This window comes from Toxotes jaculatrix, chromosome 2 (genome assembly GCF_017976425.1).
Source record: "Toxotes jaculatrix isolate fToxJac2 chromosome 2, fToxJac2.pri, whole genome shotgun sequence".
Taxonomy (NCBI): Eukaryota; Metazoa; Chordata; class Actinopteri; family Toxotidae; genus Toxotes; species Toxotes jaculatrix.
This window is the reverse complement of record NC_054395.1, coordinates 22,535,018-22,561,953: the sequence shown is the minus strand read 5'-3', so window position 1 is coordinate 22,561,953 and position 26,936 is coordinate 22,535,018. Positions and strand designations below refer to the sequence as shown.

Here is a 26,936-nt window from a genome sequence, read left to right as displayed (position 1 = left end):
AAACACACACAGCATGCCTGCCAGCAATTCTGAAAGGTGGAGACTCTGGATGACCTAATAGTTATAGAATCTAAGCACATTTCTCTGTTTTAACAATAATGTGGCATGACTGCAAGATGATGCAACAACGAGACAGAAACAGGTTTTGAAAGGTTGTTGATGAAGTAATATGTGGGATTTCCTCAGGGTATAGTATTTATTTAATGTCATTTCAATGCTTGGAGCCTAAAACAGCTATAATTAGTCAATAACTGTCTGTTTCAGTAAAGTGAACTGCTAAAAAAAGAATGAGCAGCATCTCACAGAGTCCTAAAACACATGTTGGCCAGGATTATCATTATACACAGTGATCATCAAAATTATATTTAAAAATAATTTCCACATGGCTGACAGATACAATATATATTTGGTTTCGCTGGGACTCTAACCACAGCCAATTACTCCCCACCCACCCTACTGAAACCACCACACACAAACAGAAACACACACATACAGTAGACACACCTTCAGACAAGTAGCAGCAAGTTCACATAAAGGGTCTCATTACTGAGTGCCACAGACGGTGCAAAGGGGGATTTTTCTTAACACCACCAGCATAGGCCTACTACCTTACACCAATGAGGTGCTAACTGGCCCACACACAGTCCTGGATGTTATTAATGGACACGGCTTGCAAATGTGCACTGACCTTTAGCTTGAGGAAGAAGACTGGTAGCTTCTCGCAGTAATTTTCAGGCTTGTTGTGTACATGTCAGGACGTCAGTATTTAATGCAGGTTAGTCTGGTACTTCTGCATTCTCAGTTGTGGCAACCTGCTCAGAGAAATACAGAAAGGAGAGGATTTAGCATTAAAAGCAAAAAGTAAACCACAAGCGGTGATATGAAGAACTTCTTTTTTTATGATGTGGTTTAATATCATGAATGAGGATTAGCACAGAAATGGCACATTCTTTATGGATTTAATTTTATTTGGCTATTATTTAGCCAGGAAAAGACTTGTTGACATTTAAAATCTCTTTTACAAGACCGCCCCGGCCAAGAAAGACAGCAGGACAATTAACAGGGCTGCAGACATACATAAAAAAATTTACAATGAAAGTAAATAGTTAAGTACAATAACATAAAATATCAAAAATGTTCATCACAAGTCACCAACATCAGGGATCAAACAGAGGCAAAATAAATCAGATAAAACATCTACAGCCAGATGTGCCTGCCTCCAAGTCATTTAAAATTACTATTTAAATGTCTCCAGTGAGACCAGCTCCTTATGATTCAAGTCATTTTGCAACTGATTCCAATCAGAAGGAGCAGCATATTTTAACACCCTCTTCCCCAATTTAGTGCAGGCTTTAGGAACAGATAGAAGGGATAAGTTCTGGGAAGGAAGACAATAACTTCCCAGGCTTTTTAGAAGGACATAGAGAAAGCATAGAAATTGTTACTTGAGTTAATATACATGTATATAAATAAAAATCAGGCAGGCTTAGATTATTAAATATTATACTAATAGACTATTACCACTGATGCACCAACATGTAAGCAGCATTTTAATGTTGTAGATGGCTGTGGTGGAGCTGATTCCACCTTTTTTGTATACAGTTGGGTGGTTAGATTTACTGAATGTATAAGAAGACATTTGACATGCTTATAGGTTTTTTTTTGATCAACAGAATAATACGCTGTTAAGCAGCAGAAAATGTAAATTCTTAAGTAAATCTGCTTGTACAAAGCACACTGCAAATGTTCTCAGCTACTTTCACCTTCATTTTCCATTTTTCTACTTGAATCCCGTTTAGAAATACTGAATAGGTCATATTTATTGCATATCGTGGTGTGAATATCGTCTTACCGTGTAAATGTAGCGAACGTAATCGAAGTCTTGTTTGCTTTGTTTTGTCTTCTTCCGGCCGGAAATACAGCTGGAAATTCAGTCAGCTGATCAACGGAATCTTTTAGCGGGAACATTGTGTAGGGTAAATAGTACACAAACATGATGGGATACCCGGACCCGTTTTCTGAAATTGACAAGCTCCGTGCTCAGCTGCTGAACAACGTCGAAGTCATGACAACCAATCAACCTGTCGAAGAAGAAATAAGCAAGTAAGTTCACGTTTCACCTGCTACAGCTGGCAGAGAAACAGATGTTAAGCTAGGCTAAGGTTAGCTTGGTAGCAGTCCTAAAGGGCTCTCCAGCAGCAAAAAGACAGTTTAATGCAGCTGGTATTTGACTTGCCCAATTATAATGTAGCCAGGTTTAATATTTGATAAGTTGATAAAATGCAGTTTATCTAGTTTTACTGTGCACTGTGGTTATGTGCATTTGTGTTACCAATTATAGCTAGTTAGCTAGCTGTATATCCTGCACATTTAATTCTTAATCTAGATTTATGCTAACTTCACATGCTAAAAGCACAGTCAGGTAAGGCTCTTCAGGATACATTGCCATTTAGGGTCTGTGTCTAACAAATCTGTAAAACATTGGTTGGTATATACTGTACATACAGAATTTATAAACTGTGTTGGGAAAAACAAGTATACAGCTAGCATTCAAAACACACCAAGGAGAGTAGGATGATGTTTTGTCTGACATACAGGAGATAATCAGCTTGGAACATTTCTTACAAATTTTGATTTGTAAACATAAAAATCAGTCAAAATAATTAGATTAAGCAGCAATAATTAACACCATATTTAGCAAATCTAAAGTAAAAGAAATTAAAGGTAGGTATGATCAACAGTTAATTTTGACAGTTTGATTCCACAGTTGTTTTGTAGTCAAGCAAGACCAAAACAATGCACCAGTCAGGAGGCAATATAAATTTGTCTACCATCAAAGATCAAACAGTAAATACTTGGAAATGGTAGCTATCCTTTCTCTCTGTGTTTTTGCTGAAGCTTAAACATCCTGAAAAAAACTGAGAATCCATGTGCTAGGTTTTTGGCAGTTATTTTCACAGTCATTTTCGGTATTCACAGCAGAAATCACTGTTGTTTTTAGGAAACTTGGCTGACTCCTGCATTTTTGATATGTTGTCATGCTCATTGTGTCTTTATGTTCAGCAGGGAAATTTTGACACGTATTGAAAACATAATCCTAGGAATAGTGACCAGTCTGTCCAAAGATGAGGCCCCAGTCCTGGCACTGCCTAACAGATCCAGCTGGGCCAACATCAGGTAACTTGATTTAAACACACCATAGCATGAAAAGTTTTCCTCCCCACCTTGAACACTTTAGTCATTTTACACACAAACTCTGTGGGATCCATGTAAACTGACCTTTAAAACATAAACACAAGAAGTCATGTTGCGTAAAGAAATAAATAAACATTTACCTACATGGGTCTTTCTGTGGGAGGTCAGGCCACACAGGATGATCTAATTGCTGTTTAATTTCCTTAAAGAGGAAATACACACTTGAGCTCTGTCTGAATTTGTATAAGGGGTGTTTTAAGCACACTGTGCGGGCAACCAAAAAAATTAAAACTTTCAACTTTGAAGTTGACATAACTTCCTGAGCTCAAAGGATGACAGTGATAAGAAACTGAAAAGCACTGGTCTACACACACACACAAACACAAATTTGCAAGGGGCTTTAATGTGACTGGGCTGCAGAGACCTTATGCTCTGAACAAAGCAGACTGTCTGGTCTTGTTTGGATCAAACCTTGCAGCAGCTTAAAGCACATTCTGACTTAGCCCTTTCAAATGTGAGAATCCCACAGATTGAGTGCCAGAGGTTTCACAGAGGAATCAGGACGGTGAAGTACAGGGGAGGCCTTCTCATAGGTAGCCCTCAGGGTGTGGGGAATTTTAGATAGCTTACAGGTGGGAGCTGATTTTCAAAGCTGTGAAAGTAAATGTAGCACACACTATCTGTACAGATTTTTTGAATGGCCTCGTCTTCTCTTCTTTTCCACTTGTACTTTAAGTACGTACGTTTTCTTTCATTACTTTCCACTTAAGTTTTGACAGTGCCATCGGCCTTCAAATGAGTTCGGGAAGCTCTGTCAGCACCATTAGGAGCGACTGTCCCTCGTCTGTCACTAAATTTGGTGAGAAGATACTCACACCTCAGTTGGTTTATATTTTCTCATTTTGTCTCATGTGCGACTTTGCTGTTCCTGACAACCGACATTCCTTTTAGTCAAAAGATCTCTACACTTGTACTGTACTTCATGTGGCTTTCATTTATATTCATTGTGAACATATGCATCATTTGCGCAAACGGCAGTAAAAGTCAGACTTAGTTTTAGGTGACAAATTGGCAGAGACAGAACATGTTGAAAGAGGCTTTTAAGGATCAGTTTACCACAGGGATATCCTAATTAAGAACAGAATATGTCGGTTTTCATTCCAGCCTTTTGAAGATGTGATATAAGACCCATGAGAGTGAGCATAGCGTTTAATGTTTAGGAGAAAGTTATAAATTTTTTATGTTTCTCTGTTTAAAGCACAAATTCTCAAGATTCTCTCAGCCATCTACAGACTTGTGCAGAGCAACTCATATGCTACAAAAAGGTTATTTGTTATCAGTTCACCATCGATTCACAGTTTAATTGATCACTTAAAGCCAAATCAAATTCACATTCTTTTCAGTTTGTTTGCTTGGTTATTGCTAAATGTGCTCACATGAACATTCACACATTGTTTCCACAGAGACATCTACTACAACAATACACAGCTGTTTGGTTCACAGACAGCTGTTGATAGTATTGTGGATGATATCTCCTGCATGCTGAAAGTTCCCCGCAGATCGCTTCATGTGGTAAGTGTGCACATCCACGCTAATGTGAGAAACAAATTACATATAATGTGGCTGTATGTCAGAAAACACAGACCTCAGGCATTAAAACCGTGTAGCAAAATTCCTTTGGATATGCTTTGTTATTATTAGTCCAGGTCCTACAGATGAAATCTGTTAGTTTAGTGTGGTATTTTAAGCATTTTGTTCTGCTTCATATCACAGGAAGCACCTGTGGGGAAAAACTATGTTTCTTCTGATCAAACAGAAACTAAATTAAAGCTGAATTCAAAGAGGCACAGTCAGAAGTATGTGTACATACTGCTTGCATTAATATGAGCATGCATTAACTCAAGTGTGCGTAACTTTTACATCCCCAGTTGGCCACTTCCAAGGGATTAATTGCAGGTGATCTGCGTTACATGGAGGAGGATGGCACAAGGATTGACTGCCACTCCAGCTCTGCTGTAAGTCCTATCAACAGACACCATCAGTCCCACTGATTATTGGCATCGCCACAATTTACAGCACATTACTGACACCAACCACAAAGTGTATACAGTCTACAGCACCAACTTGGCACCCGCCACAGTCGGCAGAAGTACAAACAATATGCAAACATTGCTCTACAGCACCATGAGATGTCAACAACTCCACAGGGTGCGTTGCAGTCAACCAAAGCAACAGTGGTGCTACAAGGCATACATTAGACAGTAATACATTTGAATGACAGACATCTTTTACTGGTTGAACCAGTTTTTACGTCTGTGTTTCGTTTCAGGCTGTTGCAGTTTCGTCAAACATTAGTGGGATTAAAAGTATCCTTTGTGAGGTGTTTGTTACTGTTTCTCTGTAACAAAAATTTGTACATATTTCACCTATTATTCATGTGTTTTACCTTTTTTGTCACTTAGATACTTATGGGAATGTTATATTGTATTCTATATATATAGTATTTCTTTTTGTGTGTAGAAAAGACTGTATGGTTGCAGGGTCGTGTTTTCCTTGACCATGTCCAGATATTGTATCATCTGCAAAATTTATCATGATAGTTGAGAAGGATGCAACTTTCCAGAGACTGCTGGATGACCACTTCTGCACAAAACTCTGGCCTTGCATTATAATCACAGTGTGTTTCCTTTTTTACTCCCACTATTGTTTGGTGATTTTGTAAATGTGACTTCGGTCATATTAATTTAAGAGTTGTCTTTTCTCGAAGAGGGCAGTATCACTGTTCTGTATACATAACAGATGTGCTTGTGTACACCAGGGTAAAGGTGTGCCAGATGTGAACAGCCGCTTGATGGTGAGGAAGCTTTGGGACACTCTGCACATCCCCATCTTTGCTCTGGTGGATGCTGACCCCCATGGTACACATCATCTGTCTGATTGCAAACCAGTTTTACCTCTCACACATACTTCACATATTTCCGCACATTTAACAACACTTGACTCTCTTTTCATCTCTGCACACACACAGTAGGGTTGCATGTCCCACTAAGCCAGCAGATGTTAGCACCTGCCTGGTACGTCATAGTGCCTAGTCTGGCTATTATTTCTGTTGGTGTGATCTTGTCCAGGTGGGATGACTCTGTTTCCATCAGTCTCCATACCTCTAACCCTTTTCCCATTGCATGGCAAGACACATATGTAATGCTTTACTTTGTTCTAAGCTCCGTTACACATCTTAGAGGATAATTGCTCTGGTATGTTGGTGATTGCAGCGTGTCTCTGTCTCTCCCTCTCCCTCTCATTTTCCCAGGCATTGAGATCATGTGTATCTACAAGTACGGATCAGTGGTGAGTCCCCGCCAATGCCAGTTATTCCTGTACTGTATATTATCCGATGTGGCCTGTTCAGTGTCTCTCTGTTAGCAATATGTAATTATGCCCCTCTTTAAGTAAAAAAAAAAGGGGACCAATCATCCATCTCACAATATTTAAACTGACATGGTATGGGATGAAAATGTTGAGTGATTGTGTGGCAATGTCTTTGTCGATTGCTGTGATGTTTGTGTAATCATCCTTGTGTTTGTTAACTTCATTGTGAACGTGCTGCACGTAACTACGTTATGTCGGTACGGTGCTGATTATTGTGTGTTTATTTGAGATATACTGTGCGTATAAGCATGTTGTGTGCCTGCGTGTGACTGGGCGTGTGTGTGTTTGTGTTTGTGTGCGCATGGGTTTTTCCACAGGCCATGTCGTTTGAGGCCCACAGTCTGACCGTCCCCAGCGTTATGTGGCTAGGCCTCCTCCCCTCTGACCTCCAGAGGTTTGGACTCAACATTCGCTACTTCCTACTTCCTCCTCCTGCCTCTAATTGGGATTATATTCTGGGGACATTTAGATTGTTTGTTTTGGTTTCTGTTGCTGTCGCCATCACTTTTTTTTCCCCCTTCATGAGCGTATATTGAGTTTTAAGTATATGTCCTCTTGAACAAATTTAGGCCAAAAAGGCTTTTTGACATACATTTAATTGTAGTCTGTACAGTTCTTACTCTTATGTTTCCCACTAAACATATATAATAACTCCTCAATGAGAGTCTATTGAAAAGGGGAGGAAACGTACAGTAGGAACGGCATCCATCAACGGAACTGCCTTCTTCCTGCTGTCATTTACAGGAAATTAATCTGGTCATGCACAGTAAAAATTAACTTTTCATCCTTCAGGTTGCGGGTTCCCAAGGATGCCCTGATCCCCCTCACCAAGAGAGATGAAAGCAAGCTCAGCAGCCTTCTTAAAAGGCCGTACTTAACCAGTCAACCAGACTGGCAGAAAGAGGTGAGAAAAAAAGCAGGGAAAGAAAGACAGGGAGTCGCTCACGAGTTTCATAGGAATTTGTGCTTGAGAGTTCAAAAAAGTGTTATGAAGGAAAGTAACTGAAATGTCACTTTGAATAACATACTGTAGTCCTAGGACTGAAAGATTCAGTATTGTTGTTTATTTTATTTTTGCCTGTTTGATTTCATGTTCGTATAAAGTTCCCTGCTCCTTTTTCAAAAGGAAAGTGTTCTTCCTCAGAAGTTTACACAGTTTTAACATTTTGCTCATGTGACACATGGCAGGGGAATGTGTGTGAGAGGACTCTTAGCTCGCTGGCACTGAGGATACAGAATAGCCACTGTGTTGGGGAGGCGGATGATTTATGCTTGTTTGCACAGCTTCTTCTTGCATGCCCATTAAAATTGCGTGTTTGCTCTTGTCGTAGATGGAACTGATGCAGCAGACTAGGGTCAAGGCTGAAATACAGTCCCTGGCAGCCATAGCTCCTGATTTCCTCACCAGCATTTACCTGCCCAACAAGCTGCATTATGGAGGCTGGATATGAGCACAATCCTGCCATCTAGCGGAAGGGAGCATGAACTTCTGAAATAGGTTGCAAAACTAAAAGGTCTTCTATGCAACTGTCCTACCTAACCTTTTCAGAAAAAAAAAATATTTCTTTGCATTTGTTTAGTTTGTAATGTTAGCATTTTCATCAGCGAGAGTGTGTGTTTGTTTTCTAACTGTGTTTCAGAAACATCATTAAAACTCTTGTAATCCCACTGACAAGACAGAGCATGGTTTTGGTCTTTTTGTTCTTTATATTCCCAAGATATTTGGACCTCCTGTTGCAAAGTCCTAAAACACACTATGTCAATCAATCAGGCGAAAATGTTTTTTGACTATATTCTTGTGATGAGCAGTTTTCTCCTGTTCCAGATCTCATATTAAACTGTCTTGCCTCAGATGGTTTCATGGCTTATATTTTCAGATATGTGAGAGAAAAATTGTATTTAATGTGTACTGCCTTTTTATTTATGTATTAATCAAGTTGGTTGGTTGTTTATTTATATGCATATTTATTTACTTTAACAGTCTAAAAATGTTCATACAAGGTTTGGGTATAAAATAAAGTTTAATGGTCACCATGTAAAAACTTAATGTTTATATGGTCAATAAATATAGCTGATTAAAACTTTGGGCATTGCACTAGAAGTGGAATGAAATGGAAAAAACAAGTAATTTGTTCTTTAGTACAGTGCTCAAGTAAATACCCCAGTGCAGGTGTTACTCTTTGTTGACATTGTAAATAGCTAAATTTCGTCGTTATGTCTGTGAGAGAAACATGTGTAGTGGGGGTTTAAGTGCTCCGTTTAATAAACACAGAGCGCTTCCTGTTTGATTAGACGATCTTTGGCAGCGTTATGAGACGACTGCCGGTGGGCGTGACTCTGTGCTTGTGCAACATACTACTGCTACGTCACCGCGCTGACCGAAGTGTTGTAATTCCACCGGCTGGAGTTTTTAACGGGAAAGAAGACACGGTCCACGGAAAGCCGAGGGACACGAGACTGAGCACGATTAAATTTAAAGACACATCATCCAGGTGGGTTAATATAAGACCTGAATGAGAGAATATAGCAGAGATAGTTTACATGTCATGTGGTTCATTCTCATCTTCAGCTGGTTGGAGATCAGCTGTTTTTTCTTGTTTTTTTTCTACCATCTGATCTAAAAAAAAAAAAAAAAAACCTTTTCAGTTCCTGTGTGAATTAGTTCCTTTATCTTGCAACTTTTGGATTTGACTATCAGTCTTGACTAAAAGCCAGTATAGAATAAGTGAGTTTAAAAGCTGATGGTATTAATATTGACAGATGCCTGATACCGGTTTTCAAATTAAATCGTGTTTTAATTGAAAATATTGTCAATGCTGTGATAATAATTATTGGAATGTGTAAAACTGATGAAATGAGTGAAACAATGTATAGTAACTGAAAGTTGTGTATGGTTAATTTTTTTTGGCTTGCTGTCTTATCAAGAACTTAAGGTCAGAATCTGTTGTCCTTTCAGTGATCTCAGTAATGATTTCTGGGTCAAGGTCTTTCAGTATTCACTAATTGGTAACTGGCAGTACAAAGGGAGATACCAGAATACATAGCCTTAAATTTGACTTTGTGGATTTTATGATCTGCAAAAGAGACCCAGCCCCTGTTTTGTAATTTTTAGGGATGGTGGGGGCTCAGTCCGTTGCTGTTCATGCATCAGTTTTATCAGTAGCAGCTAGATGGCTCTTCCTCTCCTCTGTCTTGGGTGAGACCTTTCAATGGTAGGAGAAGGAGCGGTCCTTGAGAGACCTTCCCCTTTCCGCTTGTCAATGACAGCTGACTATAGAGCAGAGTGAATGAAAGCAGTCTCTTGGGCTTTTAACATAACATCCTCTCAGGTCTCACCAGTCATTAGATCGGATTGTGGAGTCAGTCATGTTTCGCAAGGCACTTTTGATCTGTTACATCAAGGTGGACCGGGAGGTGTTCAGGTATAAAAAAGGACTGTGTGGCACTGTTTTTAGTTATTGTTTAATAATGTTAGTTGAAAATAGCGGGAAGGCCGTGGTATTCTAGTATCTGAACTTTATGTAATCAGTGTCAACTGTGCTTGCTTTGAAAATTCAAAGTAAAAAAATCTTGACACATTTTAAATGCTCACCTTCTTCTCTTTCCCATTTAGGTCAAGAGTATCTCATATGGACGCAGTGATCCGCTGTTGCCCTTTCCTCACTGTTGTGCCCAGTGTTTTCCTGCAGGTGGCTGGGAAGTCATCGCTGGTGAGCTATGCCCAAAAATGCCCTGTGATGATGGACCTGGCCTCCAGATCTCTGGCTAGAGCTCTGTCTTCCTCGGCTTCTGTGTCCAAAGGCCCTTCAACAAATGATGGTCAGTTGTGAGATGAACAATGTAATACTCCCAGTTGTATATGATTAACTGTTAGATCAGTACAAACAATAGTGATTAGTGAGACGGATTATAATTCACAAACTTACTCCTGTATTCTCTAGATCAACAACATGAAGTCAAGTTGCCTCCAGGACACACCACGCCTCCCGCTGGCCAGGCTGAAAGCACTAAATGCCCTTTCCTGGCTGCAGAGATGGTGCAGAAAAACAACAGGGTAGTAAGAGAGGCCAGCATGGAGATGCAGGAGGACGTCCAGGAGATATACTCTTTCCGCACAGGTAAGCAATTGCACAGTCACACCTGTCTTTGATACCATACAGTAAGTCAGTTATGTGAATCGTGAAAGGTCATTCTTTTGAGCATATGCACTCTAGTGATATTTAAAGTCCATAGCAAATTAATATCATTCATTGATTTAGACAGTATTAACAGTGTGCTTCTTTTTTGGTCAGGGAAAACGGGTATAGATTTGTCAGTTTTGGATATGACGGAGGCAAACAAGGCTAACACAGGGGCACTTAAAATATCTTCCAAAGTGTTTCACCAGTTAAAGGATAATCTGCCTGAAGGTAAGAGAGATAAAATCTTAATAATTCACAAAAAAGTATATAAGATTTTTTGAAGCTTATGAAACCCTGCTCTCATTTGCCCCCATCAGCTGTCACCTTCCAGTATGACAAGTTCTTTGAAAAGAAGATTGAAAGCAAGAAGACAGATCACACATACAGGGTTTTTAAGACAGTGAACAGGCGTGCCTCCTCATTCCCAATGGCAGATGACTACTCAGAGTCCTTTCATGCAAGGAGGGATGTGTCTGTGTGGTGCAGCAACGACTACCTTGGCATGAGCCGTCACCCCAAAGTCACCCAGGCTATCCTGTGAGTAGGCGCACATCATCGATCACTGATAACCACAATTAGTGTCATCAAAACACAAAACAAAGGTGGTTTAAAACAAAGTAAACTCTTTCTGTTTTTTTCCTTCAAGTGACACTGTGAGAATGCATGGTGCTGGTGCAGGAGGCACACGAAACATTTCAGGGACAAGCAAATTCCACGTGGAGCTTGAACAGGAGCTAGCTGACCTGCACAGCAAGGATGCCGCACTGCTGTTCACCTCCTGCTTTGTAGCCAACGACTCCACATTGTTTACTCTGGCAAAAATGCTACCAGGTACATGAAACAAAACTTGACAACGTGACAAATGTGGATCTGATTTAGACTAAAATTTACAGTAGGCATTTTAAGAGTTAAAAATTTCTTCCTGTTTTTTTTTCCACTCCTCTAGGTTGTGAAATCTACTCTGACGCTGGCAACCATGCCTCAATGATTCAGGGTATAAGAAACAGTGGAGTCAAGAAGTTTATCTTCCGTCACAATGACGTCAGCCACTTACAAGAGCTGCTTGAGAAGTCTGACCCCTCGACTCCAAAGATTGTTGCCTTTGAGACAGTGCACTCGATGGACGGTAAGCAGGCAGCCCTGCCACTGAAGTGTCAGTCCCATTTAATAGAAAAAGTGTGTACATTATTGTGTATAGACAAAAACTTTTATTTAAAGAAGGAAGATTTGCCAAAGTTAAGAACAAACTCCCAGTGTGTTAACAAAGCCACACAAAGCAAGCATCACATCCATACATTTTATATATAAACAATATTTATATTTTTATATTACGCCATACAAATGAAAATAGTCTAATGAACACTATGTTCTCCACAGGGGCTGTGTGTCAACTAGAAGAAATGTGTGACATGGCCCACAAGTTTGGTGCTCTTACCTTTGTGGATGAGGTGCACGCTGTGGGGCTGTATGGGCCTCGAGGAGGAGGGATTGGGGACAGAGACAGAGTCATGCACAAGATGGACATCATCTCTGGTACACTTGGTAAGTCTCACTAATGATGGGGAGCATTTCATAACATTCTTGTCTATGGCATATGTGCCTCTCTGACTTGTTATGGGTTTCATTTCCAGGCAAGGCATTCGGCTGTGTGGGTGGTTACATCGCCAGCACCAGCACTCTGGTGGACACAGTACGCTCCTACGCTGCAGGTTTTATCTTTACCACCTCCCTGCCCCCCATGCTGCTCGCAGGGGCAAGGGAATCCATTAAAATCCTGAAAAGTGAAGAAGGCCAGGTGCTCAGGAGGAAGCATCAGAGGAGCGTCAAGCTGCTCCGACAGATGCTAATGGACTCTGGCCTTCCAGTGGTCCACTGCCCAAGCCATATTATTCCTGTCCGGGTAAGAAAATTAATAATTTATCTGTCTGTGAAAAGCCAGCCATTCAGGTCATCCTATAGCATTTGGTACACTTAACTGAGACTAATATGGTCTAATACAACAGTTCTGCAGTAAATTGTAATAATAAACAATAAAGTGTCTCTTTAGATCTAAAACAAGTCCAGTTGCTCTGACTTAACACTTCTTGATAACACTTAATCCATTTTTCTGATGCTGATGCAGGGGTTGACCCCTAACACGACAATTTGAACTGTCAATCTGACATATGGTGTATCTATGTGGCAGGTTGCAGATGCAGAGAAGAACACAGAGATCTGTGACATTATGATGTCTCGTTACAACATCTACGTCCAGGCAATCAACTACCCCACTGTGGCTAAAGGAGAGGAGCTGCTGCGCATCGCCCCCACACCACACCACACTCCACAGATGATGTGCTTCTTTGTTGGTATGTCCACCATAAATTTGCTTGTTTCGTGTATCCTGCAATACATAAACACATTTATTTTTTTATTGGGTGTAGCAATATTTGGCACATAAAATGTGTGGGCAATGTAAAATCCTCATTTGGAGGATTAGAGGACAAAGTGTAGTTACGCTTTTAAACGCATTTAAACTCATCACAACAAAGGTGATAAAATGCATGAGTGAGTGTCTCTTCAGGTTTTGTTGCAACACAGAAGCCCAGTGTACTATATATCACCATTATCATTTTGACTCTATTTTTGGTACTTCCAAAAATACAATCATAAGTTATGGCAATGATGGTTGTGTCCTCACCTGTTTGTGTTCTGTTTCGTCTCCACAGACCGGCTGGTGAAGACGTGGACCGAGGTGGGTCTGGAGCTGAGGCCGCACTCCTCAGCAGAGTGCAACTTCTGCCAGCAGCCTCTTCACTTCGAGCTGATGAGTGAGAGAGAGAAGTCCTACTTCACAGGTCTCAGTCACATGGTATCAGCAGTGGCCTGATATCAAGTAAAACACTAAATCCTGGTTCTATCACAACTATTTATTTTATTTATATAAAATATATCACTGCATATAAAATGTTCTGTCACCAATAAATTCATAGGTTAAGTCTTCATTTACTCTTCTGTTTTTTTGAATGCTGAACATGATTTATACATTAATTTATTATCCTTGAGTGAAAATGTCAGTTACATATTAAACCAACACTTCATGATGCACTTTGACAAAAAATTTAACAAAATTTCCTTCATAAAAGTTACGTATACATTCACATGTGATACAGGCATGTATCATGTGGCATTATTTATGACTCAACCAACTGGTCAGTCAGCCTTTAGCTAAAACTAATTTCAAAAGGCTGTACATTTATAAATACATATATCTGTACTGTTTGTCACATGCATCATTTACATTAGGTTAGGTGAGATATCTCTATCTCATCAGCAGATAGTCAAGTCAACAAATCCTCTCATGGGATTGTAAAGCTATGGCCCGAGCTGATCTGAACTGAAAGCTCATAACTGCCTAAGTACTCACATATAACATCTTGCAAAACGTATAGGGGTATCGGTGGGCTGTCTTACTTACTTCCTGCAAAGGTGCATATTACGTGCATATTACGTGCATAGACTGTGTAAAACATGGACGTAGCACCCATTGGTTTCGAGGAGTCTGTTTTGTGACCAAACCGTGGGCATTTGAGCTGCGCCATCTTGGATTTTAGTGGGCGTGTACGTTCCATATTTGGCGAAGAGGCTGTTACTTTATGGGTCAGCCGGGGTCAGTCGGCCGAGAACCCGGCCACTTAGCTCAGAGCAATCGAGCTAGCCTAAGGCTAATCGGCTAATCAGCTAGGCTAACAAGCTAAGCGGCAGCTACACGCAGCTACATCCACCACACAGTCCCCAAATCCGACCCGACAAGCTCGACCCCGTATGACCGCGACACACAGCATTCAACAGAGATCATAATGTTGCTGCTGTGTAAACATGACTGTTTCAGATAGAGGTTTTTGGTGGAGCTGCAGAGTTTGGTGGATTTGTGGGGGGAAATTTATTTCTAGCCTATTATTTAACTGTGAAACAATCATTATTTCATATTAATAAAATATATTAAAACGATAAAACATTATTATTGTTGTTATTGACATTATTATTAATGATAACAATAAAAATAATAATCTTAAAATGTTGAATATTTACCGGCTTTCACCGGAGCTGCTCTGTCCATGCAATGTCGGACTTTTTAAACAGAAAAATGAGACGAAAATTGTGAAAAATGTGAAAACTGTAGCCTAGTATTCCCGCAGTAAACGGACTCTGAGAGCACGGAACACACCGCAACAGCGTTCCTAACATTAGCTGATCCGGTCCTCTATCTGTTTCAGCAGCGACCATAAATCGGCAATTAAGTCATAAGCCAGCGGCAAAATATGCTAATACATGCTAATTAGTGCAAACATCCAGGTAAAATAGTGAAAAATTGACTTACCGAAAAAACTGCAACACAGACTCCTTCGACAGTCGGTTAGTACAGTTTACACTACAACAAGCCATATTGTCACAAAAACCTATCGAACACTGCAGCCCGTCAACCGTTGGAGGTAGCCGGAGGCCTCTGGATGTAGCCGCCTAGCCCAGCCGATGCTTTAGCAAAGAGCTAACTGCCAGTGCCTGTCTATGGGGCTGTCACTCAACGTAACCACAGCCTACTTTACAGTAGAGTTCACGGAGGTGGAAACTATCAATCGAGACCAAAAACAAAAAATGTACCAGGCTGTAAATATGTTTTTTTAGGCTGTAAAGTTGGCTATTTAAACACGGGGTTCAATGGAGAATTGCTCACTTCTAGAGCCAGCCCCCAGCGACAGCCGAGGAACTGCAGCTTTTTGAACGCGGAAGTGATCCTCACTGCTGAAACATGACAACTCCCCCCTTGATTACGCGTTGCACAATATCAGATCTAATAATCTGAATGAACATTTCATACTAGAATAATCATCAAGTATGAAGTGACTGAGAAAACAGATGGGATGGAGTTTCACACACTCTCATGTCCAGATACATAGTAAATATACATTTATCTCAGATCACTAATATGGTACAAGCACACCTTGTACAGTTTTATGATGACACCCATGATATTTGATGCACATGCATACATATATGTGAACTTTTTCACTCCTTTCTGTGCTCCTGGCAAGAAAAAGATTATCTGTCATACCTGCCATAGCATGTTGTGGAATGTGAAACAGCATCCCTCTGTAGATCTATCCCTCAGAAAACAGAAGGTCATGGAGCAGTTTGTGGCTTAGGTCTGGGTTGTCATGTAAGTGTTGCAAAATTCACAATAAAATAAAAAGTAAACTGCAATAAGAAGATTTACCCAAAAAAAAGCTAAACAGAAAACCAAATGGTTACAATACAGTGTAATGTTTTGATTTTCTTATTGAAAAACCTACTGATGTAGCAAAAAGACAGATATGTCTAGTAGTGCTGTTCATGTATAATCAGCTTAAAGGCAGATCTGTGGTCATCTGGTTATTCATTCATGAAATGCATTCGATGCCATGCTTGGTTCCACCACATGGCGGCATACTGGGTCTCCTATTTTCTAACTGTGAGGCTGTGATGTCAGACACCTCCTCCCTTTGCAGATGACTCATAGCTGGTGCAGCAGCTTTCATGATGAACCACTAGATGGTATCAGCAGGGAACAGGATATTGTGTTTCCCATCTAGATAACATGGGGGATCACTGTGGTTGTCATAAAATGCAGCAAATACATGTCCATGTTCCTCACAGCACGTGTCAGTGTGGCAGACATGCAAAATCAGATGTTATGAAGTATTTTAAATCAACTGTCAGATTTATCTTCCATTAATGTAGCAACCAGGTTATTTGAAGTAGCTTTTTCATACTAAACGGCATTAGCATTTTTAATGACTTTATACATCTTCTGTCCTGTGGCCTGTGATCATCATGTTAGTTCAATAAAAATCCCTATGCTCCCACATGCAGAGAAACATCAATGGAGAGCGAGCTCTCCTCCCATCTGTTTCATCTCTGAATGTTTCACACTGTACATCTGCACATGACAGGAGCATGTTTGTGTGCCTGTTGGGTATACGTGAAAGCCCTCAAAGCTGCACTTGACATGCTAAACATGGGATTCTGTAAAACCAAAGACCTATCCTCTTTTTCCTTTGAGAGAAATACCATGAGCTCACATTTGGCGCACGTTATGTAACATGGAAAGTGTTGGTGGAAGTGGAGCAGTTAGGTGACCACCACTATCATGCAAGTCCAGCCAGCTCAGATTATCAGTCGCCGATGCCATGTATTCTAATGGTCTTGTTACATGTTGCGCAGATTTAGTTGATTTTGATTTTAAATTTTGAGACATGTTCATTATACAGAAGGTCAAACACGACAACTCCTTGCCGCTCATAAACAAGGTCATCCTTTCCCCTAAACCAAGTCTTGCTTCATATGCAGCAAATTCAGTAAGTCTACAAAATGCCAGAAAGATGTTGTTGGGAGGAAAATCTCTTTTGTGTGTGTGGTTTGGTCTGTCTTTTGTAGATGCAGGTTCCTCAGTCCCTTATTGCGGAATATCTGAGGGCAGGTCCAACACTCCTACACTTCATGGAGGAGAGTTAAACTGCTACATCAATCATTTGGGTATGAGGGGGGCCACAGGGAGTGTGTGTGTGGTGTGTGCATGTATATGTGTGCGTGTGTGTGTTTGTTTTCCAAACTCTTGATGCTATGTGTTGGATGGCTGCTGGAGGCAGGTGCTGAAATGGTGGTGGTGTGGCGATGATATGATGCTGGTTGTTGTGTGTCTGATCAGTCTATGGCTGAGAGCATTTGTGTGTGCATGATAGTCTATGTGTGTGTGTGCAGGTTTAGCTATATTCCTCATTCTGTGTTAATCCTGATGCTCTGCACATCTGTGTCTCCCCCACTCACGTGTGCAGACAGATGAGCTGCATGGCTGGATTCCCACTGCACGCATCTCTCTCACTCTCTTTCACTCTCTCTCTCTCCCGCTCACTCTGTTATTCCTCCTCATTCACCATTTTCTTGGGAATGTTACAGTTGCATTCTAAGAAAAGACACTAATGCACAGCAACATGCATTTTGTATTGCAGCCACCATGTAATACAGCTTGGGAAGAATAAAATGCCTTCCTTGATGCACAATGAAAATTGAGGAAAAGAGCCCTTTCAGGGATGTGTCCAATCTCATAATGAATATTACCATGATGAAAGATTTTTTTTTAAGGCTTATTTCTGTTTTGAAATATTCTGCTGCAATTCAGTGACAAAATGCATTACCAGCTCAAAGTGCAGACTGAATGAAGAACGGTGGAGTTTCCTCCTCCAGGAAGAAAACCAGTGGCTTCGGCCCATTTATCTGTGTTTGTGTTCTAAATGGAGGGTGTGATTTTACTGTAAATACTGCATTGCATTTGTAATCTTATGTAATAAACTAATAGTTGTAATATTATTACTATTGTTCTATGAAGTTACATAGGTCTATAGTTATATATAGCAGATGGTTTCAGCTAAAATATATCACAGGATTTCTGTTTCAAAGGGGGTATCACTAGCACTGGAAAAAAAAAAATCCACTCAAGTCAAAGGAATTGTTCACAATTATGTGCAGTAATGCAATCCCACCAAGAATTTCTGCTCTTCAAAAAGTTAATATCCTGCTAGTTACAACTGTACAAATATTCTGCAAGATGACAGATATCCTAACACAAGCACACCCGCGTAGGAATATTCAAGTAATACATCAGGAAATGATAAGTTACACAAGGTCACAAGATCATTAGGTAGCCCACAACAGAGCTAATATAGTCCCTCGGGAAAATGTAGGAATTCTATTTAGTTATTTTTTATAGGTTATTACAGTCCCCTTAAAAGTCAGTATAAACTTGCCATAAAATCTCAAATACTTGCTTATAAACGTGATGACAACGTTATAGTGATTGACAAAATTGTTCCACTGGGACCTACTCATACCAAACTTTGAGATATTTCTGCTATGACTTTAAATCACAGGGAACAAACTCCTCCCTCTTGAGTTGCTCTACTGTCAACTAAAAGAAAAAAAAAAAAGCTCCCATGTATCGGAATGGTAAAACGAGAATGTGCATGGAGGACCTTGGTAGGATGTGGAGTAGTTGAAGTTGCTGAAGAGATTATTGGCTCCGAAACATTCACATTTAAACTTGTATCTCGTTAATTAAAGTGTAAATAGGTCTCCATTAGCCCCGGGGCAGGTCAGACTCACTGACTGATGGAAACAGAGAAGAGGAAAAGGGGGAAATCTCTTCGCTCAAGCAGAAGCGCCATGCACTGGCGGGGCAACATTTAACGCTTCTGTTTGCTTTTGTTTTTGTTTTCCGGGTGAAATGTAGTTTATCGCCGTGTGGTGGATCATGTAGTAAGTGTTTGCGCTTGCACGTAGTATGATATTGAGTCCGATATGTCTGATGTGACGCCGAGTAAAAGCGTGGAATGGCTGCAACTCCAGTTACACTCCGGAGGCACTTCTCTGCTCCTGCTGGACTGTCGTTCAAAAGAGCTTTATGAATCATCCCACATAGAGACCGCCATAAACCTGGCCATACCGGGGCTGATGCTCCGGAGGTTCAAAAAGGGCAACATACCAATCCGGACTATCATCCCCAACCATGAGGATAAAGAGAAGTTCATAAGGCGGTGTAAGACGGACACGGTCGTCCTGTACGATGAGTGCACCTTGGACTGGCAGGCTAGCGGAGCTCCAACGTCGGTTTTGGGTCTGCTTCTTCAGAAACTGTGGGAAGACGGCTGCGAGGCGTATTACCTGGAAGGTAAGTAGTTTTGCTGTCGAATTAAGCCAAGGGAGAATGTAAATGTACTTTAATGTAAAGCACAGCTAACGTTAGGTAGTTGTATTTCGTCTGCGATGGAGTTTGCCGCCGCTCTAACGTTACAGTTTAGTCCTTAAAATGTTCCTGTTTGCTAGTATTCAGTTGCTTTGCCGCATATTTAGGAAAACGAAGCATCTTTATAAGCTGAATGAAACGCCAGCAATTGTTTTTTTTTGGTTTGTTTGTTTTATTTGTTTGTTTTTTTTGGGAGGGGGAGACGTTGTCAACCGGAGCAGAAGTTTTAACGTGAAGGGGTTTAAACTTTCAAATGCCGACTTTTTTTCTTTGAACAGCGAATCTATAGCGTTATATCCTGGTTATTGTTGTGTATTAACGTAACGAACGTTATATTTACTTAAGCGCTAACGTTCATCCAGTGTTGTGGGTTGGCGGTTTGTAGTCTGTTTAAAAGTTTGTGTGTTGTGTGTCACTGAGATTCTCAATTAAAATTCCAAAATGGCTGCGCCATGTTTTGCTCTAGCAGGAACAGGCATGCATTTCATGAATGGCCTGTTTTTTTTTTTTGTTTTTTTGTTTTTGTGGGGGGGGGGGGGGGGTTGAGCTACTTCTTTCTTACAGATCAGTTTTATTACCCAAGTCTTTTTTTTTTAAAGCAGGGCAAAAATTTAATTATTAAAAAATAAATAAATAGGTGTCTCTTTTATTTAAAAAATAATTCAAATATCTAGATGTGACTTTGTTATGTGGTGTTCTGGCTCTTGTCCAGGTGGATTTGTAAAGTTCCACGAAGACTATCCAGACCACTGTGAGACCCTACTCGACAGCTCCTGTCCCAGTTCCTCTCCTCCACTCTCTGTTCTGGGTTTTGGAAATCTCCGGATCAGCTCAGATTGTTCCGATGGGGAGTCCGATCGAGAGCCAAGCAGTGCCACAGAGTCTGAGGAGAGCCCCATCCCCAGCAATCAGCCTGCCTTCCCTGTCCAGATCCTACCCTACCTTTACCTGGGCTGCGCCAAAGACTCCACTAACCTAGACGTGCTGGGCCAGTACAACATCAAGTACATCTTGAACGTCACACCCAATCTTCCCAACATGTTTGAGCATGATGGCCACTTCAGGTACAAACAGATTCCCATTTCGGACCACTGGAGTCAGAACCTGTCCCAATTCTTCCCAGAGGCTATATCATTTATAGGTGAGTAGGTCAATAACTGGCTTTGTTAACATAAAACTTTTACAGCAAACACATTTACAGTTAGTTTGTGTGTGTTTAGTTGTTTGTTTTGTCACAAGGAGTGTTGTGTACAGTAAGCCCATGTGGGGTGGGTATGTTTTATAAATGTGACTTAGGCCAAAGTATTAATTAAGTCATTGTTTGATAACTATGTTTAATAACAATGTAATAATCAATATTTCTGAATATATATATTAACAGTGATCACTGGCTGAACTGGTGTGTGAATGTTAGACATGAGTTTTCTTATTATTTTTATGAGTAAACAGTGGTTTATACAACAAGACACAATAAACATTCCCTCCCTAACCACTTGTGTAGGCTATTTTCAGCTACTGTACAACAGTATCGTTGGCTTGCTCTTAAACAGAGCAACAACATGTTAATCTTGAAAGTTAACACATCCTTTTTTTGTTGTTTTTGTTGTTTTTGGCGGCACCACAATATTGTATTTCAATTTCACTTTTGATTTGCTGTCTCTCACCACAGCTGCACCTGAAACCACAGTGTCTGACTTGTTTGTTTGGTGATAGCCAAGCTGTCATGAACAAATTTCCAAAGAGGTTATGAAGTAGAACGAGGAAGGAAATGCTGTTTCCCCTCTTTTGGGTTGTGTTTGGTTGCAGAATCACAAGTACGGTGCAGTGTTGTTGACAGTTGTTTGCAAATGTCTTTAACTAACAGAATATTAGCTTCACTCTTTTCTAGATCAAAATGTTATGTCAAGACCTGAGCCTGTGAGTCAACAGCAGAACCTTGTGGTATCACTGTTGTCCCATCAGCAGGTTTACTTCTGTCACCTAAGTGTCAGAATCACAAAAAGGCCTTAAGCACTGTGGTACAGGAAAATATTAATCAATGAAAATATTATTCAGAACAATCTGAAAACTGTGTGTGTTTGCTTTACTTGAATAGTTGTCCTTAGATAACTTTCTGCTGACCAGAGTTGTCTTCTCCCCTCACAGACGAGGCTCGATCGAAGCAGTGTGGCATCCTGGTCCACTGCTTGGCCGGCATCAGTCGCTCAGTCACAGTCACCGTGGCCTACTTGATGCAGAGACTCAACCTTTCTCTCAACGACGCTTATGACTTTGTGAAGAGGAAGAAGTCTAACATTTCCCCAAACTTCAACTTCATGGGTCAGCTCCTGGACTTTGAGAGGACGCTGGGGCTGCACAGTCCCTGTGATAACCGTTCTACCAACGAGGAGCAGCTCTTCTTCACCACACCAACCAATCACAACGTCTTCCAGCTCGACACGCTGGAGTCAACATGAGGAACAGTTGGACAGCTTTTCTGTTGTTTCCTGTGGTTTCTTTGAGGTTTTCTTTGAGCCTGTCAGATGTCTAACTGGCTGACACAGGCAGTAATTGAGTTACACTATTTCTGCACCAAAAGGAACTACATTGATTTGTTAAAGGAGCAGCGCCAATATGCAGAGAACATGCTACATTAGATCAAGTATCAATGCCTTAATATCTAACACAAGGATGAATTTTGCTATCCACCATACATGGCATTAATGAATGGTCATGCACAGCCATAAATCTAGGATTGTTGTTTGACTGTTACTTGTTACTCACCAGCTGTAAAGTGGATGTTAATGTATTTCTTTGTATTAGTCATGATTCTTGCCTTGATGGTCTAAAAGGAGTCAGAATGTTTTCTGTGGACCAATCTGAGATGTTTTGACGGTACTCTAGCAGAGATAAATAAGCTACTACAGTGATCCGGCCTTGAATTATCGTCCAGTTTTTCATCTGATGACTGCAGTTCCCTTGCAGCAGAATGAAGTGACTATTGAAAGTGGAAATTTTTTTTCTATGTGCTTTTAGTCAGAAAACCTTAACTAATTTCTGGTAAAGGCAGCAGGATATCAGATAAGCGGCCACTTGTTGCAAAATATCAAAGTTAAAACACGTTACTCCTCAGAAACTCCTCCTGTACATTCCATTGCTTATAACTGCATTATTTGCATGTGATTATGTTCTACCACAGACCTTGTTTTGTAACCTTTAGGTCATGTTTCCTGTTATTGTTTAGGCCTTGACCATACATTAACAAGAAGTAGATGTGTAGGTAACAGTATATATGCACGGTTTTTGCCACAACTGAAAGGAACAAATGTGTAAGTAATCAGTGTATAAAGGAATGGATGTCCACCTTATTTTTTACTCTGACAGTCTTCAGCCTGCAGCTACTCCTTCTGTGGCACAATAATGTTAAGGGAAACATGATGTGTAATTAGCTGTTCTCTATTGCCAGTCTCGTCTCAGAACAAATGAGTGAGTATGATGTTTGAGAGGGAATGAAAGGAAATGAGTTTGACTAATGTGTTCTTACCTCACAGAGAGACATTTTCAGGGATTTTTATACAAGGCATCTGTAGCTCGTCATGGCCTCTTAAAGTGCATCCAAGGGCTGTTTTGTTTGGTATGTTTGTAAAGATGTACATAAACTGTGGTTGTTATAGGGACATTTTCTCAAAATCATGAAGAATGCGAAAGTGATCCTATTTTGACCCTTATGTATAGTGTATGTAAAACTAAATGTCCAAGACATTCTGTACAAGTTTATACAACAAATATATTGTATATTTTTACTTGAATATCTTTTGTTTGTCTTTGTTTACACTTTGTAGTTTTTTTACTGAAAGTTGATAGCACACTTTCATAAAACAAAACAAAAGTGGTCATGTGGTTGAGTTGGGACCAAAGAGTTCTCTGAGAAGTCAAAGAGTAGTGGCTCTGTCCAGTCCCAAGGCTGTAGGTGTGGTCACATGTCTGTTTTCTGTCCACTCTGACGCTTGGCTTCCTGTCTCCCACGGGCTTTTTGACACAAAGACAAGTGACAGGGCTAGATCTGTCAATACCACAGTGCAGCCGCAGCCACACCCACTACCAGTCACTCAAACAGCACTTAAAGGAAGAGGAAGATGACACAGCATGTACTCCACCACAAGATACAGTTCCGACCACTCTCTCCTGCAACTTGGAAGTGATAAAATTTATAACAGTGCTGCACAATCGCCATTTGAAGTTTATTAGTTAAACATCGTTTTGTTGTTTATTTGGATTTTAACATTTATTAGCAAAAGTGCAATATCCTGTAAAGCTATAAATGAATTTTGTTGTTTCAAAAAGAGGAAATGAAAGTTTCCTAATATCTACACACATCCTTGCTCACATTTAGAGAGAGACATTAACATAATTAGTCTGCAGCACTTTTACACTTCTCATGATTCTCTTGAAGTACACCAACATTTTTGTTAATTTAAAGCCAATTAGTAAGTATCCAGAAATCAAACAGTGAATCTTAAAAAGTAATGTAGAGTATGATGCATAATGCCAGGAAAAACTAGTTTTAGGTGTTCACAGGGTGAATCAGAATAGGTTGGTATTGTCATTGCTAGTGGTAAAAAGCTTGTGTTGCCTTCTCACCCAATTATTAGACTACATAATGAATATTTCCAAATTTGAGTTTGTTAAGTTGCTGGAAGAATTATGTGCTCCCCATCTCTGAACTTTCTCAGTCTTATGTTTCATTCCAGCGAGTTCTCAGTTTGGTATTTCTTCTGCTCTGTCTGGGAGATTTATTCATATGTTCTTCACCAGATGACAGAAAGATGATGCAGTGAATTCCCTTCCCTGAAGAAATTATCTCATGAACTAAAGCCAAGCTTTCTAAGTCAGGAAGAAAATAGGTGGGGGAAATGTTCTGTAGTTGATCTGTGCTGCAATTCATGGTCCAATAACTGTCACTCTGTAGGATTTAATGGCTTAAATGGTGCACTAAAACTGTTTTAGCTCCAGCTTCTGGGCTGAGATGACTGAGAACACTGTTGCGGGCTAAAACTGAGATCTCCGGCTAAAATCTTCGACTTTCACAGCAGCACATGAAGAGACTTGCCTAGCAACACCTCGCAGTTGTGATAATAAAAGCTGTTGAGTGATGGGTTTTCCAGCATGACTGAACCTGGCTAGCCACATACCTGCAGGGTAAACCTATGATTAGGTCTGAAAAGACACCCACGATAAGGCAATGGGTAGCTGCAATGCATGAAAGGTAGGAGTACAATGCCTGGGGATGATTGAAGTGAGAACCATTAATCAAAAAGGTCTTATCTGCAACTGGCAGTGTACATCTAGAATATCAGAGGTACTATACAAGAGTAATAAGTAATGATTTATATATTTACACAACTTCAAATACCACTTTTTATTGCTGTTGCATAGCTGAGTCTTCAAATGCTTGTCTTCAGATATATAAAGTAACTGTTCATGTGTGGGATTCCCTTGCAGCTGCTCCTCAGTGCTTTTTGGCTCCAACTACACCATGCTGAGTGTCTCACCTGAGAGTTAAGCATAGCCTTTTGGATTCTGTAATTATAAATCATTTTGTGTGCTGCTGCCAACTTCAAAGGCAATGTGTGGGGTCTTGACAGCACCAGTTTTCCCCTGTTACTAAGTTACTCAGGAAAATCAGTAGGAAACTCTTGCCTGCTCATGTAAACAGAAATTACAGAGCTCATTGTGAACTGTGATAGAGCTTTTTAAGTTAAACCTATGATGAGAAAAAATTATAACTCCCATATATAGAAAAAAGGATGCTTTTTTTCAAAACTTTTTTCCTTCTTTTTTTTTTTTTTTTTTTTTTTTGCTGTCACAGTATATTTTGTTTGACAGATAAATGGAGTATTTCTGTCCTGTTATGATCACTCATGAAGGGAAGCAGAGGCTAAGTCAGTGCTTAGTCAGCAGTAGTTGTGCTGGGGAAGCAGATGTGCATGAGACTGACAGGATTTTAGCTCAGGGTGGGGGCATGTGTCTGTTTGCAACCATGCTCGTGTGTGTGTGTGTGTGTGTGTGTGTGTGTGTGTGTGCTGTAAAGGCTGAGCAGAAGCCAGTCAGAGCTGGTTCACACCTGCTGTGGTTATAAGAACATACTTAGCATACTGCATGACAATAATTTCACAGCTGCTTCTGCTTCTGGTGCACAATAATTGGAATAGTTCATTTATTCAGTTCACCCTTGCTGAATATAGGGACCAATTCACTTTATTGTCTCAGCAGAATTAATTAGTGTTTTGTATTTCCATAAAATAATAGCTCTAATAGATCTGATATTTCTGAAAGGGTCACTGTTATCCTATTACAGATAAATGTTTGGCCATCCTGCTGTAAAAGTCAATCTCGTCTGAATAACTGCCATCTTTACTGCAGGGATTTTTACTCCCAGTGGTCTCACTCTGTTTGTGTGCAGCAGATGTTCGGGGCCGAGGAGAATAATCCTAATCTCAGTATTTGGCCGAACGCTGTCGCTGACATCATGTCACTGAGGAGGGGATGACATCATGGATGCTGTGCCTTCCTTTGAGCCATGCTGTCTCTATTTTTGTGAAAGGCCACTTCTTTTCATATTTTCAGCATTTAGACAGAGCTGTATGATAGGAACGCATTTTATACCAGTTACCAGCAGTGATGATGAACTCTAAAATGTGAAATTCTTCTGAGTCAGTGTCAGTTAATGGTTTCATTGAAACAAGGAAAAAGCCTTCAGACGTGTTGTCATGGCGCTATGTATAACTGTACTGGAATGGTTTGTGTTTTCATTCCAGTGATTTCATCTACTGTTTTTGGGGATTGCTATTTGGTTCTCAGAACCCTTGGATCACACTGAAACCATTTGCAGCACTTCCTGCTTCCCCCATATTCACAATGGAATAAGCTCAGATCCAAAGTTAGACCACTTCCCATAGACTTAGAGAAGAGGACACATTTAGAAGCTGAGGAAGATAGTTTGTGCAGTTTGTCACCATAGTAAAAACAACATAACCACAACTAATTACAACAAAATACTTCTGGTCATCTAACAGGAAGTATCTTATCTCTAAAGGAACGTACTACTGATATACTATCTTTCCTAACCAGCCCTCACAACCCTTCCAACTAAGTCTTGTGAAACATAAATCTTTTCCGAGAAACATGTACGTTCTCTGAGGAGGAAGAAAAGTGTGAGTTTTGGCAAAGAGAATACTAGGTCATGTGTAAAGCACAGCCACATGGAATACTAGTGGCAGAGCGAGGCAGCCATCTGTTAATACCAGAAGTCTCTCATTTTGTGGCCAATTTCACCA

General features: G+C 40.3%; 3 protein-coding genes across 4 annotated transcripts; all 3 read left to right on the top strand.

Moving 5' to 3' along the window:
* The first annotated feature begins 1,993 nt into the window (after positions 1-1,993).
* spo11 (SPO11 initiator of meiotic double stranded breaks) lies at positions 1,994-8,234 on the top strand. Its single transcript, XM_041051792.1, has 13 exons — positions 1,994-2,103; positions 3,064-3,177; positions 3,966-4,054; positions 4,454-4,520; positions 4,659-4,767; positions 5,124-5,210; positions 5,525-5,561; positions 5,763-5,872; positions 6,014-6,113; positions 6,506-6,543; positions 6,942-7,018; positions 7,417-7,528; positions 7,956-8,234. Exons 1-13 carry the CDS (start codon positions 1,994-1,996, stop codon positions 8,073-8,075), a joined length of 1,170 nt encoding a protein of 389 aa, XP_040907726.1. The 3' UTR covers positions 8,076-8,234.
* A 765-nt stretch (positions 8,235-8,999) lies between these two features.
* LOC121190766 (5-aminolevulinate synthase, nonspecific, mitochondrial-like) lies at positions 9,000-13,890 on the top strand. 2 transcript variants are annotated; one of them, XM_041051760.1, is made up of 11 exons: positions 9,000-9,116; positions 10,238-10,443; positions 10,566-10,742; positions 10,917-11,033; positions 11,123-11,342; positions 11,452-11,636; positions 11,752-11,931; positions 12,183-12,347; positions 12,437-12,705; positions 12,991-13,153; positions 13,514-13,886. In XM_041051760.1, the coding sequence occupies exons 2-11, from the start codon at positions 10,254-10,256 to the stop codon at positions 13,672-13,674; spliced, it is 1,827 nt and encodes a 608-aa protein (XP_040907694.1). In that variant the 5' UTR covers positions 9,000-9,116; positions 10,238-10,253; the 3' UTR covers positions 13,675-13,886. The 2 variants fall into 2 exon arrangements, with proteins under 2 accessions (XP_040907694.1, XP_040907703.1); XM_041051769.1 differs by having other exon boundaries at positions 9,016-9,116; positions 10,301-10,443; positions 13,514-13,890.
* Positions 13,891-18,814: 4,924 nt separating this feature from the next.
* LOC121195955 (dual specificity protein phosphatase 7-like) lies at positions 18,815-23,408 on the top strand. Its single transcript, XM_041059711.1, has 3 exons — positions 18,815-19,545; positions 20,333-20,761; positions 21,766-23,408. Exons 1-3 carry the CDS (start codon positions 19,176-19,178, stop codon positions 22,074-22,076), a joined length of 1,110 nt encoding a protein of 369 aa, XP_040915645.1. The 5' UTR covers positions 18,815-19,175; the 3' UTR covers positions 22,077-23,408.
* The last annotated feature ends 3,528 nt before the right edge of the window (positions 23,409-26,936 follow it).

Bases quoted from the DNA above. Each gene is read 5' to 3' on its own strand.
- spo11 (XM_041051792.1), top strand. From the start codon at position 1,994: ATGATGGGATACCCGGACCCGTTTTCTGAAATTGACAAGCTCCGTGCT. The intron at 4,055-4,453 runs GTGAGAAGATAC...CTCTGTTTAAAG, and splicing joins CTCGTCTGTCACTAAATTTG to CACAAATTCTCAAGATTCTC. The intron at 5,873-6,013 runs GTGTGTTTCCTT...TGTGTACACCAG, and splicing joins GGCCTTGCATTATAATCACA to GGTAAAGGTGTGCCAGATGT.
- LOC121190766 (XM_041051760.1), top strand. From the start codon at position 10,254: ATGGACGCAGTGATCCGCTGTTGCCCTTTCCTCACTGTTGTGCCCAGT. The intron at 10,743-10,916 runs GTAAGCAATTGC...TTTTTTGGTCAG, and splicing joins GATATACTCTTTCCGCACAG to GGAAAACGGGTATAGATTTG. The intron at 13,154-13,513 runs GTATGTCCACCA...TCGTCTCCACAG, and splicing joins GATGATGTGCTTCTTTGTTG to ACCGGCTGGTGAAGACGTGG.
- LOC121195955 (XM_041059711.1), top strand. From the start codon at position 19,176: ATGTCTGATGTGACGCCGAGTAAAAGCGTGGAATGGCTGCAACTCCAG. The intron at 19,546-20,332 runs GTAAGTAGTTTT...GCTCTTGTCCAG, and splicing joins CGAGGCGTATTACCTGGAAG to GTGGATTTGTAAAGTTCCAC. The intron at 20,762-21,765 runs GTGAGTAGGTCA...CTCCCCTCACAG, and splicing joins AGAGGCTATATCATTTATAG to ACGAGGCTCGATCGAAGCAG.